General features: G+C 50.6%; 1 protein-coding gene across 1 annotated transcript in view; it reads right to left on the minus strand.

The window, feature by feature from the left end:
* Positions 1 to 371: 371 nt before the first annotated feature.
* TMPRSS4 (transmembrane serine protease 4) overlaps positions 372 to 16,644 on the minus strand; it is a 35,260-nt gene continuing 18,987 nt past the window's right edge. The window contains exons 3-13 of the mRNA XM_041769798.1: positions 15,871 to 15,984; positions 13,356 to 13,508; positions 12,242 to 12,371; positions 9,864 to 9,965; positions 8,897 to 8,937; positions 6,549 to 6,708; positions 5,108 to 5,274; positions 4,220 to 4,318; positions 3,890 to 4,032; positions 2,528 to 2,677; positions 372 to 2,134 (exon numbers count right to left, since the gene is read on the minus strand). Of these exons, the coding sequence (XP_041625732.1) occupies positions 2,123 to 2,134; positions 2,528 to 2,677; positions 3,890 to 4,032; positions 4,220 to 4,318; positions 5,108 to 5,274; positions 6,549 to 6,708; positions 8,897 to 8,937; positions 9,864 to 9,965; positions 12,242 to 12,371; positions 13,356 to 13,508; positions 15,871 to 15,984 (1,271 nt within the window). The 3' untranslated portion in view covers positions 372 to 2,122. The remainder of the gene's footprint in view (positions 2,135 to 2,527; positions 2,678 to 3,889; positions 4,033 to 4,219; positions 4,319 to 5,107; positions 5,275 to 6,548; positions 6,709 to 8,896; positions 8,938 to 9,863; positions 9,966 to 12,241; positions 12,372 to 13,355; positions 13,509 to 15,870; positions 15,985 to 16,644) is intronic.

Raw genomic sequence — 16,644 nt, forward strand, 5'->3', positions numbered from 1 at the left:
AGGCACCTAAAGTAGTCATTTTCATAGAGACAGAAGGTAGACAGGTGGCTTCCAGTATCATGGGGGAGGAAGAAATCGGGGAGCTATTGTTTAATGGTACAGAATTCTGGAAGGGAAAAAGAGTTTTGGAGATGGGCGGTGGTGGTAGTTGCACAACAGTGTGAATATACCTAATACCATTGAACTGTATACTTACAAATGGTTAAGATAGTAAATTTTTGTGGATTTTAAATTACAAATATTTAAAAATATCTTTACGAGGAAAAAGTACCCATTTTAAGCATTTATTTTTAAGATTTTATTTATTTGAGAGAGAGCACGGGAGAGTCTGCATGAGTGGAGGGAGGGGCAGAGGGAGGAGCAGACTCCCTGCTGAGCAGGGAGCCTGATGCAGGGCTTGAACACAGGACCCCAGGATCATGACCTGAGTTGAAGGTAGATGCTTAACTGACTGAGCCACCCAGGTGTCCCTCATTTAAAATTTATTTAAAGATTCATAAATTATGATATTGGCGTAATGTGATAGTTTATAACATGAACACTGGAATCAGAATACTCATATTCAGCTTACCTATATGTAACCTCAGGCAAGGTACTTAGCTTCATTGAGCCTCAGTTTTCTTACCCATAAAATGGGGATGGAAATGGGGATGGGATACGAACGGCACCTATCTCATAGGTTTGTATGAGTCTTAAATGACTTAATACACAGTGAAACACTTAGAATAATGTCTGGTACATAGACATATTCTATAGTATCAGTTTTTCTTATAACCTGGTAATTCTAACATAAGGTCCTTGACTATTTTTGATGATTCCCACTCCTGGGATTTTCTTTTTAAAAAACCTTGGCTGATTTTTGATGGTGAGCGCTGGGTCTAGGTTTAGTTCTGATCTCAACTTTCATATAGGTCTTGGTCCCTTGGACAACCCAAGATTTTAGTTAGCTGTTGCTCTCAGATCTCTACCTTCATTTCAGCTCACGATTCTGATAATTTTGTTTTATTTATATGTGTTTATTCATGTTTTATTTGGTCTTTGAAGATTTCTATTTCTTGAGAACCTAGTAAAGCATATTCACCTAAGATCTGACCAGGAGGGCCCTCAGAATACCTGGGCCCCCATACAGTGACCAGAGAAGTCCATGGGGCTTAATTCTCTGACAATTTGAGTGCAAGACTTATTCATACTTATGTACCCAGAACCCTACTTAGGTCCCACTTCAGACTTTGCATATATATGTATATGTGTGTATGTGTACATTTTTTTTTTTTTTAAAGAATGAAAGCAACCATGCCCAGGGCTCTCTAGGTAGAAGTGAGGACTCAGGTGCAGTATCTCTTTCCAGGCACTGGGGGAGCCATGGTTTACCATCAGCCTTAAGCATGCAGATCCTCTCTCTCCCAAGTCATAGGTGTTATCTCCCATCTTTGGGTCTCCTTTTTCCTTCTTTGGGTATCAGTGGTCTCCCTAGGACCTTTTCCTACTCAGGTGCAGGAATGATGCAATAGTCTCAGCTCAGTTCTTAGCATGCAGCCCAGTCCACCAGTGTCAGACTTCACACACCTGTTTAGTAGCAGCATCCATAGAACTGTCATAACATTAAGTAATAGTATTGAGCCAATAGCAGGACTGTGCATTTTACATTACAACTGGTTTCTTCCTGGATGGGCTTGAGGATGGGTGGTGGGAGAGGGCTGGCTCAGAGCCTTTCCTCCCTTCATTGGGTGATCTGAGCTCTTACTGGAGAGTCTACTTGGTGATCTGAGCTCTCACTGAAGAGTCTACTTCCATTTAGTAGAATAGGAAAGTTCCTTCCTGGCTTAGCAATGCCTTCAGAGATCTTGGCCAAAAGGCTGGCCTCTTCAGTAGGCTGTATCTTTCTCCTTGGGATGCCGGGAGCCCTGGGGGTGGCGGAGCTGGTGGTGTTGATTTCCTCTGGGTGCCTGTGGGCTGTGATGTCTTTTACAGGAATGGAAGCCCTTTGCTGCACCAAGAAATGTTGAGGCGATTGGCAGAGAGGTGTGCCCACAGGGGCTCTTGCTCTGTCTGACTTCTAGGGGGATCCCCAGTGGGCAGGACAGGGGGAGGCAGCTTCCAGCAATATGAAGGGGCCGCAGCCTCATGGTGTAGACTATGACAAGAGACCAAGAGTCAGATGACTTGAAACTGGACAAGGTGGTGATATGTGCAAAGTTAGACTGCTTTTTCTGAAGCTCTTTGCTCCTCTCTCTTGAACCTTTCCACCCTTTTCACCCCAATGGGGTCTGTTCTCTGGAAATTCTTTGCCAGAGAATAGAGAATGATAAAGCTGGGTATGTTCTATATGCTAAAGCATTTGTATTTATTTGGAATCTCAGGTCTAAGGAATTCCAGCTCTTCATGGTGGAATCTCAGGTTGTCACAGATGGGGCAAATTATTTAGGATGTAAGGGGTCATCTCAGACCATTTAAATCAAAACTAAGGACAGTTTGGTACCTTTAGGGTAGAGAGGAAGGTAGGGAAGGTACAATAGATGGGGCTCACCTTTCGGACATTGTAGATCCAGTTGAGATAGGCTGTGACCTTGGTGTACACTCCCGGGGTACTGGGACCCCCACAGCCATGGCCCCAGCTCACGATGCCCACCACCTGCCACTGGTCAGAGTGATACATCAAGGGCCCACCGCTGTCACCCTGTGAGACACCAGAACAGGGGCTGCTGGGGAGGGCAGGCAGGGCTGGCATGGAAGAGTGGGCTTCTCTTTCGTCCCTTTCCTGCATTGGCCCATCCTTCCCCTGTGCTCCCCACTGCTCCCCAGTGCTGTGTGCTGTTCTGCCCTCACTGCTTCTGCTGAAGCTCTTCCTGCAGCCTGGAAAGCCTTTCCATTTGGGGTGAGAGGGTTCTGTTTGTGGTCAAGAAAGTAGTTGGTGTGCCTTCTTGCAGAGATTCACAATACACACTAGAGCAAACCAAAGGCTCTAGAAGGTTCTGCAGTGAGAAGCCCAAACATTTCTTTTTTATAACTGAGTATTTCCCAGATTATTTAGCTGCTCAGGAGATGCCTATTGCTGTTTTAGGTACTGTTTTAGACAATTAGGATTTGATCAATGAAAAGAACAAAGATCCCTGCCCCCGGGGAGCTTAGAGTTAAATGGAGAAGAGAAAGATCGTAAACAAGCAAACAACAGAACAGACCAGAACTTGTCAGGTAGTGAGAAGTGCACTTAGCTCCTTGTAGTCCCTGAGACTTCCTTCCTCAGAACCCAACAAGGTAGCCTAACTTCCTCCTCCCTGCCCCCCCCCCCGCCACTGTGAGCTTTCCAAGGGAAGAAGACACTGTCCCTAAAACCCAGTATTTATTTACCTGACATTCAAGAGATGGCTAAGAGCTACCTCTTGAGTGAAGGAATTTAATGGCTGAGAATGGGGGCAGGAGTAGAGATAGGGACTATAGCTTGGAAGATTGTTTGGGGGTAGAGGGAGTGAGAATGTATGCGGAGACTGGTCAGTAGCGTTGGCAGGGAGGCACTGCACCAGGGCTCATCCAGCAGCAGATGGATTTTCCCTAGGGTAGTTCAGCATCTTTGCAGTTCTAGAAAGAATAGACCTGGCATTCCTGCCCTCAAGTGACCCCTACTCCTGTGAGTGATGGGAAGTAAGAGCAGGTGGGGTGGGTAACATCATCTTTGTATGTGAAATACACATTTGAAATCTTTCCACTGGTCTCTGTCCATCCTTCCTTCCATCATTCCATCCTTATCTTATAGTCTTTCTTCCCCTCCCTCTTCCCTTCATCGCAACATTGAGTGCCCACCATATGCAAGACTTCATGTGAGGCAGTCGGCTTCTGGACTTGTCTCTCTAGGACTCACATCCCTTTCCAAGGAATTCCCTTATGATCCCACCTGGCAGGTGTCCACGCCGCCCTCCAGGATGCCTGCGCACAGCATCATTTCGGTGACTTCCCCCTGGTATGCGTCCTCTGCATTGCACCGAGTGTGGTTAATGACCTGGACAGATGCCTGTAGCAGGGTGTCGGACATCTTTCCTGGGAGGTTGAAAACATGCTCATATTCCCCTTCTTGTTTCCTACCCCCAGCCCAGGAAAATTCTCTGGGTTGCCTGGCACCTTGGTGCTTGGGCTTCCAGGATGGGTTTTTCTCAAGGATGGTCCTCCTTCCCATCACCTCCAAGAGCTGTTCCTTCAGCCCTGTGGTCCTAAACCCAGGACTTACCTCCATCCGGCTCCGTAAAGCCCCATCCGATGACCCAGAGAGGGGTGGCTGGAATGAGCTCCTCATCAAAAAAAGGCAGGCAGATGGGCCTGACTGTGCCTGCCACGAGCAGAGAGTAGGGGGAGAGACTGGTGGCTAAGCCCTCTGAAAAGGTTGACATCAGGGTTTCCATGACTAGTGTTCCATGGGATGTTAACAAAAGTGGCATGAGAAAGTTTTGTGCTCAAATAAGTTGAGGAGATATGGTTTAAATATAACAAATTAAAAAAACCTCGTATCTTTAATATACAAATGTGCCCCAAGAAGAGAGCTCTACTATAAAAATATTTCCCCAACTTATTTGAGAATAGAAGCATTTTATTTTTCTCCTAAGGGATCAGTGTGTCCTGTGGAACTGACAGTTGGAAATGCTGACACAAATACTATCCAAGCATGAGTCATCTAACAGAGCTGTTCAAAGGTTCCAGGGGCTGCCTTAAAGGTAGTGAGCTCCCTGCCCCTGGAGGAGACCAGATGGGCACAATAACCCCTCGGCAGAGATATTGTACAGGCTCTTGGCATTGGTTGAGGGTGGAGGAGGGACTAGATGACCTTTTAGGTCCCTTACAACCCCAAGATCAGATGAATCTATAATTCTCACTTGAGGTGCTCCACAGGGAGAAAACAGACCTAAAAGAATCCGGCAGGGAGTGGGGTGGGCTGTCAGCTAAACGCTCAAAGGGGCCTCATGCCCCTCCCTGATGTTAGGCTTGTATATTCACTGGAAACAAATGCACAGCTGAGGGCTTGAGAGGAGAAGTGATGTGTCCAAGGTCACTTAGTGAGCTAGAGGCAGGGTGGGAGTATAACCTGACCTAATGGGGTCTGGGCCTAGATGTCACCTCTCACCGGAGAATGTGAGTGGGAACTGCAGCTTCACAAGCGCAATGTCCTTCTCTTTAGGGTACGTGGTGTTGAGCTCAAAGACGAAGATGTTGGCCACAGGCAAGGATGGGAAGGAGCCCAATTTGTCAGAGCCAGCCCTCACCTTCCAGTTGGACACATCGTGATGCTTCCTAGGGGGCAGAGAGCAGGGTTCAGGCCTGAGCCAAGCACGTGCGTGGTTTGTGAAAAGCTTGGTCCCCAGGGCCCTGGGGATTGGGGTACCAGGTGTCCCTACTTTAGGAGATAATGATAGTGAGGCCAGGGGCGGTGGAGAAAAGGAGCAGGTGTGAGGAATCACCTACAAAATGCTAAATTCTAAAAGGGGGTTTGATCTTTTCACCCGGTGAAACCTGCCCAAGGAACCTTCTAACTGGAGGGTTGCAGAAGGGGGCTGTTCCCAGTGCCTGAGCTCTGGGGTCCTGGCACTCTCTACGTTGTCCCCAGTGCTTTTTACTCTGTGTTACTCATGTGGTACTCACATTGTCAGTTATGTTGTGTACTTGTCTGACTTCCTGGTGACTCCAGATACTCTTGCCTACTTAGTGTGCAGGGGTGGTTTTCCAGGAAAGGACTTAGAGCTTTGTCAGATCTCAAAAAAGGTTAAGAATCCCTTGCCTACACTGTGAGTTCCTCCAAGGCACTGACGGATGGGCACATAATATAGCACTTCTTAGATGTTGAATGAATAAATAAAAGAAGGAAAGTGAAGGTGGCCTGGGAACAGTCCTTCCCCAGAGGTATGGGCTTGGCCTATAAGGGAATCTATGTTTTTTTATTTTATTTTTTTAAGTTTTTGGCTATAATGGGGGAAGTGGCAGTGACTCTAGACCCTGGAACCTCTCCATGGAAGACTGGCAGAGGGAGAGCATTCTCAGGACTCCAGAGAGCTCGATGGGAAGAGCTGCTGTGGAGTGAGAGATAAGGGACCAGGGATGCCTGGGTGGTTCAGTGGTTGAGTGTCTGACTTTGGCTCAGGGCATGATCTCAGGGTCTGGGGATTGAGTCCCACATTGGGGTCCCTGCAGGGAGCCTGCTTCTCCCTCTGCCTATGTCTCTGCCTTTCTCTCTGTGTCTCTCATGAATAAAAAATAAACTAAAATAAAAAATCTTTAAGAAAAGATAAGAGGCCGGACTGAGGATGCTGGGTATCAGATTGCTTCCCAATTGGAAGAGGTTAAACTTGGTGATCGAGCCTGGTAACCAGCGCCCTCTGCTCACCCCGGATGCCTAACAAAGGACATCATACCTGGTGACTCATTGGGGTGGCCACACCCACGGACATGGTCTGCAGAAGGAGGGCAAAGAGGGGTGAGGACATTGGAGCACAAGTTGGGAGATGGGGGACCCAGACACTGGCCCTCCAAGGCTTTGATCCCTCGAGGCTTCCTGGTGTGGTGGACCTTACCTGAAGCAGTGGGCTGCTGTGAGGATCCAGTGGGGGTCCAGGATGCTCCCTCCACAGATATGTTGTTTGTTGTACTGGATGCTGACCTGCCAGGGCCAAGAATCCACAGAGGCCTTCTCCCCGCCCACCACCCGAGGGGCCTTCAGGCTCTCCCCACAGGCTGGCGTCAGTAGGAAAGAGGGAGAAATCAAGGGTCAGGCTCTTGAGGGATGGGCCTGCCTCCCCCTTGGAGGCCTGGCTCTGTTGCCTTAGAGCCGGGCCCTTATGACCGGGACCTGGAAGGGTGGGGAGAACCAGGCCCATTTTGAGTTATTCATAGGGAGAGAGTACCCCAGACCATAGGCCTTCTCCTCAGCCTCCCCCTCAGCCTTCCCCTCCTTTGTGTGGCTTTAGATGTGTTTATATTGTGGACGCGGGTGTGTCCGTGGTGCCGGGAATTCATGGCCTTCAAACCAAACAAGTGATGCGGAATTACGAAAGTCCTGCCCAGGTGGAGTGTCCCCAGCCACTCCTGCTGAGGTATCGGCAAACAGACACCCACAGACTGCTCTGGGTCCCGGAAGTAGGAAGAAAGTTCCAGAAACAGAATCTTCCCATCCTAAACTCCCCTTTCTCCAAGTCCTCCCACCCCCATGAGTGAGTGTCCCAGGTCGACACCCTGTGCTGTCTTTCATATGTCACCGTCCTAGGCTTTTCCATCATGACCCTCAAGCTCATGTAAAAGCCTCCGTTCCCACCTCCCCGCCCTGCCCTCAGCCTCTCCAGTCCTGGCCGTCACTGCCACAGCCGTGGTGCTCAGAGGAAAAGGCTGCCATCCTTTCCGGGCCGATGCTGGCCAGGGGCTTTTCAGACACCTCATCGTCCAAACTCTGCTTTCTCTGTGTCCCCTCACAGTCCCAAGGCATCTCTCTCTAGGGTAGAGTTTAAAGTCCTCCTCCTGGCAGCAGCCTGTTGTCCTTATATAAGGTTTCTGTCTAGCCGAATCGATCTGCCTGTAGCTCCCTAAAAGTCCTTCTGTTTTTGCTCAAGGAAACCCCCATCCCTGAGATGCTAGCTCTCCTCTTTGCTGTTTATCTGAACCATTGATTCGCTCAGCAAATTTGTATCATGTGCCCGCTGTGTTCAGGGAGGCTGGGAAGAGAGTGGAGGACAGACGGAAAGATGGACAGACAGACGTGGCCCCTCCCTTCTGGGAGCCTACCTCTCAGTGTTTAGCCTGGGCACCACCTCCCTGGGGCTGCCCAACCCCTGGGGACTTTCTTGTCCTGGAATTTCCATAGCCTGCCCCTGCCGTTGGCCTGCCTTTTGTTTCTGTTGTGCTTAGCTCTTCCCAGTGAGATCGATGGCTCCTCAAAGGAGGGTCTGTGACTTAAACCTCTCTGTGACACCTGTGCCATTCAGCGCCAGCCATTCAGTCATTCACTGGCTACCCACTGTGTATCAGTCCCCATGCACCAGGGATTGTGGGTGTCACGTTATAGTGACAACAATTCTTAACATCCAACAGGAGAGCACATCTACCGCCCAACGGCAGAGGTGGGGATGATGACCTGGTTCCACTCAGCCTGTCCAGTTTCTGGCCAACGGGGCAGCCTCTGGTCGGTTCCTCCACAAGCCTGGAGGACAAGCTGGGTCACAGCTTGTTTCCTCTTCTGATCTACTCCGTAAGAGCTGGGGTTCTCCCAGGATTCCCTTGGGCAGTTGGATGCAAGGTCTTCTTGGGAAGAGGAACCTCAGAAAGGTCAGGCAAATGACTCAAGGTCACACTGGAAGCCAGTGGGACTCGTTGGTGCCTGGGTCTCCCTGTGGCAAGTTGGCTGTGAGTACTGCTTGGTCTTGGCACCTCCCACCCGTGGCCTTGCATCTCTCTCTCTCTCTCTCTCTCTCTCTCTGCCGTAAGCTCCTAAGGAGAGTGGCTAATTCTGTTACTTGTCTGGTATTTTCTACTTTGAACTAGTGCACCTGACAGTGCTAGACGTGGTCTAACTGTTCAGTGTATTTTTGCTAAACTGAATGATCTGATCTTGGATGGCTGAGCACACCGTGCCTGAGGAGGCCTTATGGACCTGACCAGGGAGGAGGGGATGGAGTCCCAATGTGTCCTTTCCAGCTTTTTGTTCCCTGCTAGCTTTCTGCTTAGCTTGCGGGCTTGTGAGTGCATGGTCCCAAAGAATTCTCAGCATCACCCACTTGAAGGAGCACTGACCTACAAACCCAAAACTCAAAGAAGTAAGTTTGGGACAAAACAGAAACTTAGGATCTGAGAAATTTAAGAATGAGGATGAAGGGCTTTCTCTCTGCTCATTGCTGGCCCAGGGCCCAAACGCTCAGGGAGGGGTTGTACTCACCGAGGCAGTGCAGGGAGACCAGGGAGCCTGAGAGACAGGGTCTGGAAGGGAGACACAGAGCCTTGTGATTTCTGTGGGAGGCGAGGACTCCCGTCCTCTGGTAGTGTTGGCCCCAGCCCCTGTCCCAATACCTGGAAGTCTGGAACCCACGTGCTAGGGGACTAAATGGAAAGTACATGGCCGCTCAGTTCAGTTCAATTTGATTCGTTTGGATTCAAAAACCCCTGCTGCTAAGCACCCACTGTGTGCTGGGCCTTGCCTGTGTCAGAGCCCAACCCGAGCCCTTGGCATTCCTGGAGTGGAGGAGACCAGAGCCTGGAACACTGTCTGTTACACTGTGGGCTTTCAAATGGACAAGAAGTGGGATTTCAATGGAATTACAGGCAAACATCATTCTGCTACCATCTTGGTCCTTTTTCAGATTTACTCTTTGATGAATAAGCAGCCGTCAGCAGCATCCTCTCTGGGGTTCTCTGCAGCAACGTGGCCATTTTTATCTAGATGCTGACCTCTCATACAGGGTGGTGAGGCAGAGGAATAGGCCACTGCCAAAAGCCATGTGGCCTTTTCTCTGGAGGTCTGGGAACGTGGAGAGGTCTTACTCTGGCCCGGGTGAGTGGCTGGGAAGGACACGGTGGCCTTTGGAATCTTGCCTATTGGGTTTAATCAGGAACACAGAGCAGTAGGAAAATTTTTGATTTTACTCGGATGAAAAGACCACTAACATGTGGACAGCACACTTTGTCCAGCTGTCTATCATATATAAAAAAGGGAGTCAACCTAGAAAACCTCTCAGAAATCTGGTTCTCTAGCTCGTGGTATCTAACAGTCTGCATGGCCTGGAGTTCTTCCTGTTGTCTGGCTTACATTCCCCTTGCTGCACCTGCTCAGTGTAGCCTGCCTGCACCCCTGATGGCAGCCTCCATATGTGAGCCTCTTATGGGCCGGAAGGCATCCTCCCACTTACCCACTTAGGTTTTGCACCTGAAGCTCCTGGCCGTTCTCTGTGATTCCAACAACATCCAGATCTTGGTCTGGGCTGATCTCCACAGCTCTGAAGGTGGGTTTGCTGCTCATGTTGGGAGGGAGAGAGATGTGAGCTAGGGCAGGAGATTAGAAGAAGATGGGAAAAGTAGCCTCCTCTCCCAGGACTTGGCTTTAGGCACGATGCTGATGTGTTCTTGCTTCCCCAGAGCTCTGGACAAATGTTAGGGACATGCTTTCCTAACTCCCAGTTATAGCCCTATTTCAAATGTCCTAGCATTTTTTTTTTCTCTCACTCACAGCCAGAGAACTGGAATGTGATATTTGGTTTTCTGAACAAGGCGTCTGGGCTGAATTTGGTAGTGGCGGTACATTTATGGCTCCCTTGGAGATAGGACAGGATGAGATCAGTCTTCACATGAGTCCAGAAGAGTCTTTCAGTCAGACCACCCTCACCCTTTCTCACCCCTAATCCATGTTTTTCTTCTTTCAACCCTTGGGTTTAAGTCTTTGTTCCTCCAGGAAGGCTCCCCTGATTCATCCCGTTGTTCTGATTGTCCCATCCTTCCCCATCCAGCCATGCTAGTACTGGCTCTGTGTGTAGGGGTCACATTGACTGAGACGCCGGCCGGCCAGCCACTGATGCTCTCACATTCGGGGCCAGGAATCCTGTACACCTCACGGGCCCAGGTATGCCTGGAGGGACGTGAGTGTGGCAGTGCTGGGTTTTAGAGCCCTGGAGATGGAGGTTCTCATCCTGCCTCTGACACTAGCTCGATGTGTAACCTTGACAGGTCACACCCTTCCCCGGGTTTCCGTAAGCCTCAATTTCTCCTTCTATAAAATGATAGAGGTGGACACAGTGATCTCCAGAGCCCTTCCCACCTTGAATCATCTCGGGTATTATGGTCCTGGGACAAGAAGGACTGCTGACCTAGGTAGAGGAAGGAGAGAGAAATCCAAGACCCGGCAGGAGGGACAGCGCTGGAAATGGACAGTCCCCAGAAAGTTAACCTCTGTTCACCAAGCACACCCTAATGAATAATTCTAACCAGCTTTGATTTTGTAGAACTCAAGGAGCCAGCTGGTTTGGCACGTCAGTCTCTCTGGAAGGGCAGAGATTCCAGGAACCTGTTACCTTAAGAAGCCCCAGAGACACCTTGGTTGCATAAGGCAGCCGCAGCCTGTGCGGGCACTGCTGACGATGCAGTCAGACGCTGGACTGCAGTGGGGAGGAGGGGCTGGCTGCAGGGGAGGCTGGGCTGGGCCCGCTGGGGGGAGGGGTAGGGCAGGGCCAGGGGTGCCTCCCCAGCTCTCTTCAAAAATAAAGCAGGCAGAGTTGTCCTGTCCGGGGTTGTGCCCCACAGTGAGCAGCAAAGACCTGCTAGCCAGAGAGCAGAGGGAGCCGAAAGGTGTGATGGATCAGTCACGCCACCCGGAGGAGCACGTATGGAAAAAGGACCTTGAGGCTGCCTTAGGGGCGGGGGAGTGGATGGGAGAGAGTTCTGTGATTGACGGTGTCTGCCTAGCATTTCTCATTTCTGCCTAGACTCTGGGTCTAGTTTCTTAGAGTCCTTGGGGGCCTGCCAGGGAGAGGTTCCCCCACTCTGCAGCTGAATACATGGGTCCTTTTTCCTCCTCTCTAGTTAGGTTCTCTGAGTGATCGGTGGCCTCATTTCTCCCTTTGCAGGGAAAGCCCTGGGAGGAGAGAGAATTACCCAAGCCCAGGAATTAAGGGGTCTTGGGCACAAATGCCAGGCCTCTCTCTCCCAGCTCCTACCCAGGCAAGTTACTTATCTTCCCAGAACCTATTTCTAAAATAGATACAGTAATTAATACCTTTTCTGGTTTTTGCCAAGATCAAATGAATATAAACCCAACATGCAAATCACCCTTATGATTATATAACTCTTCATCTGCTGAAGATTAGGAACTACTCTACAAATTTGCTGATGGGGCTCCAATGTAATCAGGTTTGTTTACACTGAATTTTAACCAATGGGACATTGAATAAGTAAATATATTCTGGGACAGGGTGGCTTCTTGCAGAGCCAAGGAGTGAGGGTCTTGAGGAGCCAGAAGTGTGTGTTAGGGTGAGTGGTGAGGCTTACATTTTCTCGCTGCACCTGATCATTATCCTATGATGTTGCCAATACTTTCTCCAATTAACCATTGAGGAAACTGGGGCTTAGGAGATTGAACTTCATGTTGCTTATATGTGAAAGTGTTCAGGTTCAAGAGCAATTCTGACTCCAGTATCTATATTTTTAGGAAAGAAAGAGGAAGGGAGGAAGGAACGGGGGAGGGACGGAAGAGGTAATGGGGGTTAGGAACCAGCCTCTGGAGGCTTGAGCTGGGTACCTGTCATAGCCCATCTGCCCACAGGCTGTCTTGGCCAGAGCTTCTGTGAAGTTGTCAAAGCAGGCAGAGGCCCAGCTCCCTGTAGCTGGATCCAGCACCTGCAGGGTGGATCGGTCCCTGGAGAGGCGGACTGAAGAGGAAGAACCCAAGTCAGTTGCAAGACAGGGGCCTGTCTGGCCCATCTCCCTCAGAATTCATCATGGGACCAGCACAACCTGCCTACACCCAGACCCTAGAGCATCATAGAACACCAACCCTTTCAATCTCAAGCAAAGTTCTTCCATTTGGCTTTGCTGGATTGAGCCTCATTTTGATGGTAGCTAGGGTGACCAGATGTTCGGGGAACAACCTCCAGGTTGACCTGTTGTCCTGGCACAATTACCAATAGCTCTCCCTCTCATTCTTTTAGATATCAGTTTTGGTGATATATGGTGACTCTACTCATGGTCCCAATAGCTTGCCTAGCCTGGGGTACTTCTCACTGAGGAACCTAGCTCCTTCTCCACATGCGGTGAGGAGGAGGAGGTTGAGAAGGAAGTACTGTTGGCAGTAGGAGGACAGGAGCTCATAGGCATTTGCCTTATGATTAAAAAAAGAGGATATACCCAAGAAGGGACTTAGTCCTGACCCTTAAAAGCCCCCAACACTCATCTCCTGAGCATGAGTTTTTGGTGGAAACATCTCCTATTGCTTTGAAGGACCTAGCTCAGTTTTGTTACATAGCATGTTACAATAAACACCTAAAGAGTAGGAGGATCAATAGCTAGTTAATGGCCTTACACTCACTTTTCTTGTCCCTTGGAAGTAACAGATTTCATAGAAAGGAGGCAACTGTCCCAGGGTTATCCAATCTAGCCACCTACCTCAGTTCTACCCAGGTGTAGCAGAACGGGGCAGGCTATGTCACAATTTCCTGTCTCTCTGGTCTGCATTTGTTCATCGGATATTGGAGATCTAGTCGGCAGGACCTGGTCCTATTCTTGTTCTTAAAAACCTTCCAGTGGGGATGGAAACTGACAAGCCAGTAGGCAGATGCTAAGTAGTGGACCAAGAGGGACCTGGGCTGCTTTCCTGCTGTGCCTGCCCCCCTCGTCCCTCCAGCCCCTGGACTCACCTGCCACTGGGGACTCATCGGGGAAGTTCTTGACACAGTGCTGCTCGTCCTCCCCTGAGGCACAGTCCTGCTGGCCATCACACACCTGCCTCCTCGGGATGAAGTGGAGAGGCTGCCCGCAGAGGAAGTAGTATTTGTCCAGAATCACCTTGACTGGAAGGCAGAGGCAGGGAGAGGGCAGAGAGGGCTGACAGTCAAGCAGGCAGCCCCGGGGGGTGGGCTAGGCTGTGTTTGCCTGTGAGTACGCTGGCTTCAAGGCAGGCAGATGAGGGTTCCAGACCCTGTGATGCCCCTTGGTAGCCTGTTTACTTGGTCCTGAGCCTCAGTTTTCTTATCTGTAAAGTCCCATACCTACCAGATGGCTGAGGAGCCAAGTGAGAGAATGTGTGGGAGAAATTTAGGAACAGCCACCACTGGCCTCCTACTCTCCGGGGCTGGCATGTGCCTCTGGTAATGGATAGACGACACTGGGCCTGGAGCCCAAAGATGAGAGTGCTGGTCCTTTCCCTCCTAAGGCCTCCATTTTCTCATCTGTACAGTGGGGTGAGGTTGTTGGGAACATTTGGTGAGCTGGTGGCCTTGAGTGTCTTGCAACCACCAAGGGCAGTTCTAGAACTAGGTGTTTTTATCTGGGACTGAAAGATCCATGGAGGGGTCGGTGTTTTGTTGTATTTTGTCTTCTGCCTGCTGCTTTCAAATTCTGTTGCTCCTTTGCTGTCTCAGGCTGATGGGAATGAGTCTAGTGTTTGTAAAGTCTCCTGATAGGCTGAGGCCCTCCTGCCTAGCTGCTTTGTACAGTCCTGACAACAGCTTGAGGAGGCAGGTGTCATGATTAACTCACATCATAAGGGGGGACACCAAGGCTTAGAGTTGGTGTTTATTTCCCAAGGCCGCAGGATTCTAATCAGGGTCTAACTCTTAAGCTCTTTGCTGCTTCTCCATGCTTTCCCTGAGGGGGTTCTGCTGGCCCTGGTGCCCCTGGTGTGAGGGAGCACTGGAGAAGGAGCAGGCTGCGTCTTTCCTAGACCTTCAGAGTTTAGTTCATGGTCAGGAGCCAGGGTAAGGCAGGGTCACTCTAGCCTCCTGGGACAAAGCCAGGACAGTGTGACCAGTTGAGACCCCAGAAGCCAAAAAGTTGAGGGAGCTTTGCCTGGGATGGAGGTTCAGATTCCACAGGGGAGCCTTGTGGGATGGAGAGACCCCAATTCTAACTCATGCACCACTGCCTGCCCGGCACACCCTGGATGAATCGGGCCCCTTCCCTCTCCAGTGTGGCAGGGCATGTGCTCAGAGAAAGCACCTTCTCCTTCACGTTGGTCTAAATAGAACAGGCTTAGGATGGCAGCTCTGCTTATGCTGCTGCAAACCACGGCCAAGGGCCAGCCAAGGTCAAGAAGAAATTCGCATCTCACGGCTCAGCAGGGCTCTAAGGGATCTGGTGGTGGTAGTGTTGTGGATCCGCACTTCCATTGCCTCAGACAGAAAGGCACTTGTTCAGGCTGGGTCCCCAGGGCCCTGTCCCAGCTGTCTCTCACTGCCGCACCCCCTCTCTCAGCCTAGGTGTTCAAATGGAGGAGGAGGGTTTGGGCTTGGTGATCTCTGAGTGGCAGTGGCTGCTGCTGGTGGAAATGCCACCATGGTTCCAGGTGCGGGCTCCTGAGGGGCCTGTCCCAGCTGGGTTAGCAAACACATGTTTATGGCCTTGGTCACATCTCTGCACCCTATATGATGACCCATACTTTTGAACAACCTGATTTTCATCCAGGTAGTTGACCCACATTATCTCCAATATCCTTCTGGGAGAGATGGGATGTTCTACCGATGAGAGGAGAGTGCAGTTGGTAGAGGTCAAAAGATGACTTCCCACCCTGAAAGCACAGTCAGTAGCCTGCTGTGACTATGGGGGAGGAGAAGCAAGGACAGTCACAACTGAGACTGTGGATGTGGACATTGCGGGTCATTCAGTTCACTCTTTGTCCTCGAGTGGCCTGCTTTACATCACACTGGGTCTCAGGCACTGGCTGAGAAGACAGAGCTGAAATTGGGATGCGGGGGTGCTGTCTGCCTGGGTGGGCTTCCCTGGTGCCTCCTGTCGGTGTCCCTGCCTCTCTTCTAGCCAGTAGGCGTGCTCAGGTGTCTACAGACTCCTGATGAAGGAGGCAGGGGCCTCCTGGCCTCCTGGGGGCCAGTTGCCTGCCTGCATGGATTTGTACCATGTACAGCTGTGCTTTCCCTGTGGCAGAGATTATCGGGGTAGGTGGGGGCTGCATTCACCACCCTCTTTCACTCCTGGGGAAGGCTCCCTTCATTTTTTTTTTTTTTTTGGAAGGCTCCCTTCAAAGCCGGGAGTAGAAACATGTCACACAAAGCTTTCTGCAGATCACCTGCCCAGGACTGCTGGGTGGAAGTGTGGAGGGTAGGGTTGTGCTCAGAGGCACGGGCAGGAGCTGCTGTTTACTGTGGGGGTGAGGACAGAGGTGGGGGCAGTCATGAGGGGGTGAGGGCCGCCACTTACTGAGGACAGCCACGATGATGATGATCGCTACACTCAGCAAGGCTGCGATGATGGGGATCCCCACCTTTTTGAATGTCTCCAGGGGAGTGCGGGGTTTGCGCAGTGGGGTGACATCTGTGAGGCAGAGGGAGAGAGCCTGAGGTCAGCACTTGGAGACCATCCCTGCCGAGGCCCACAGCCTCCCTGCCCTCTGACCCCAGTGCTGAGCTGCAGAATGTCTCTTGGGGACAGTTTTGCTTAGCACTGGGGTTTTATTCCTGCAGACTGGGCTTAGCTTCAGCAGCACCCGGTCATCCCATCTCCTTTGCTTACCCAGGCTTATCCATCTCTCACCTGTGCCCCTCTAATGAGCCTCCAGACCATGGCGTCTTCTCCTTGTCTTAGCCTATTCTGGGATGTTTCACCCTGGCCAGTCTGCCTTGGAACTGCCCCTGGAGAGGCAAGTACTCATTTGCTTTACTATCATTTATCCTCTTTTCTGACTTATCTTTTGATTAAATTGTAAGCTTGAGGAGGGCAGGGACCTCCAACATATTACATGCTTATAGAGTCCTAATAAATGCATCCTAATGGCCTCCATCTCCAACTCAACAGAGAGGGAGTCCCTAGAATGGTCCTTGTTTTTAAGGAGATAGCAGTTTGGGGGAAGATGTGAACAAGGACACAGTCTCCAGTACCGCCAGACGCCATCAAAGCACTCACTTAAATGGGCCTCTGTAGGTGAGGTGGGGGCGGGGAGGTTAGGGTGGACCAGCTGGGCAAAGGCCTAGGGGT

The sequence above is a fragment of the Vulpes lagopus genome, chromosome 10 (assembly GCF_018345385.1).
Source record: "Vulpes lagopus strain Blue_001 chromosome 10, ASM1834538v1, whole genome shotgun sequence".
NCBI classification, from domain to species: domain Eukaryota; kingdom Metazoa; phylum Chordata; class Mammalia; order Carnivora; family Canidae; genus Vulpes; species Vulpes lagopus.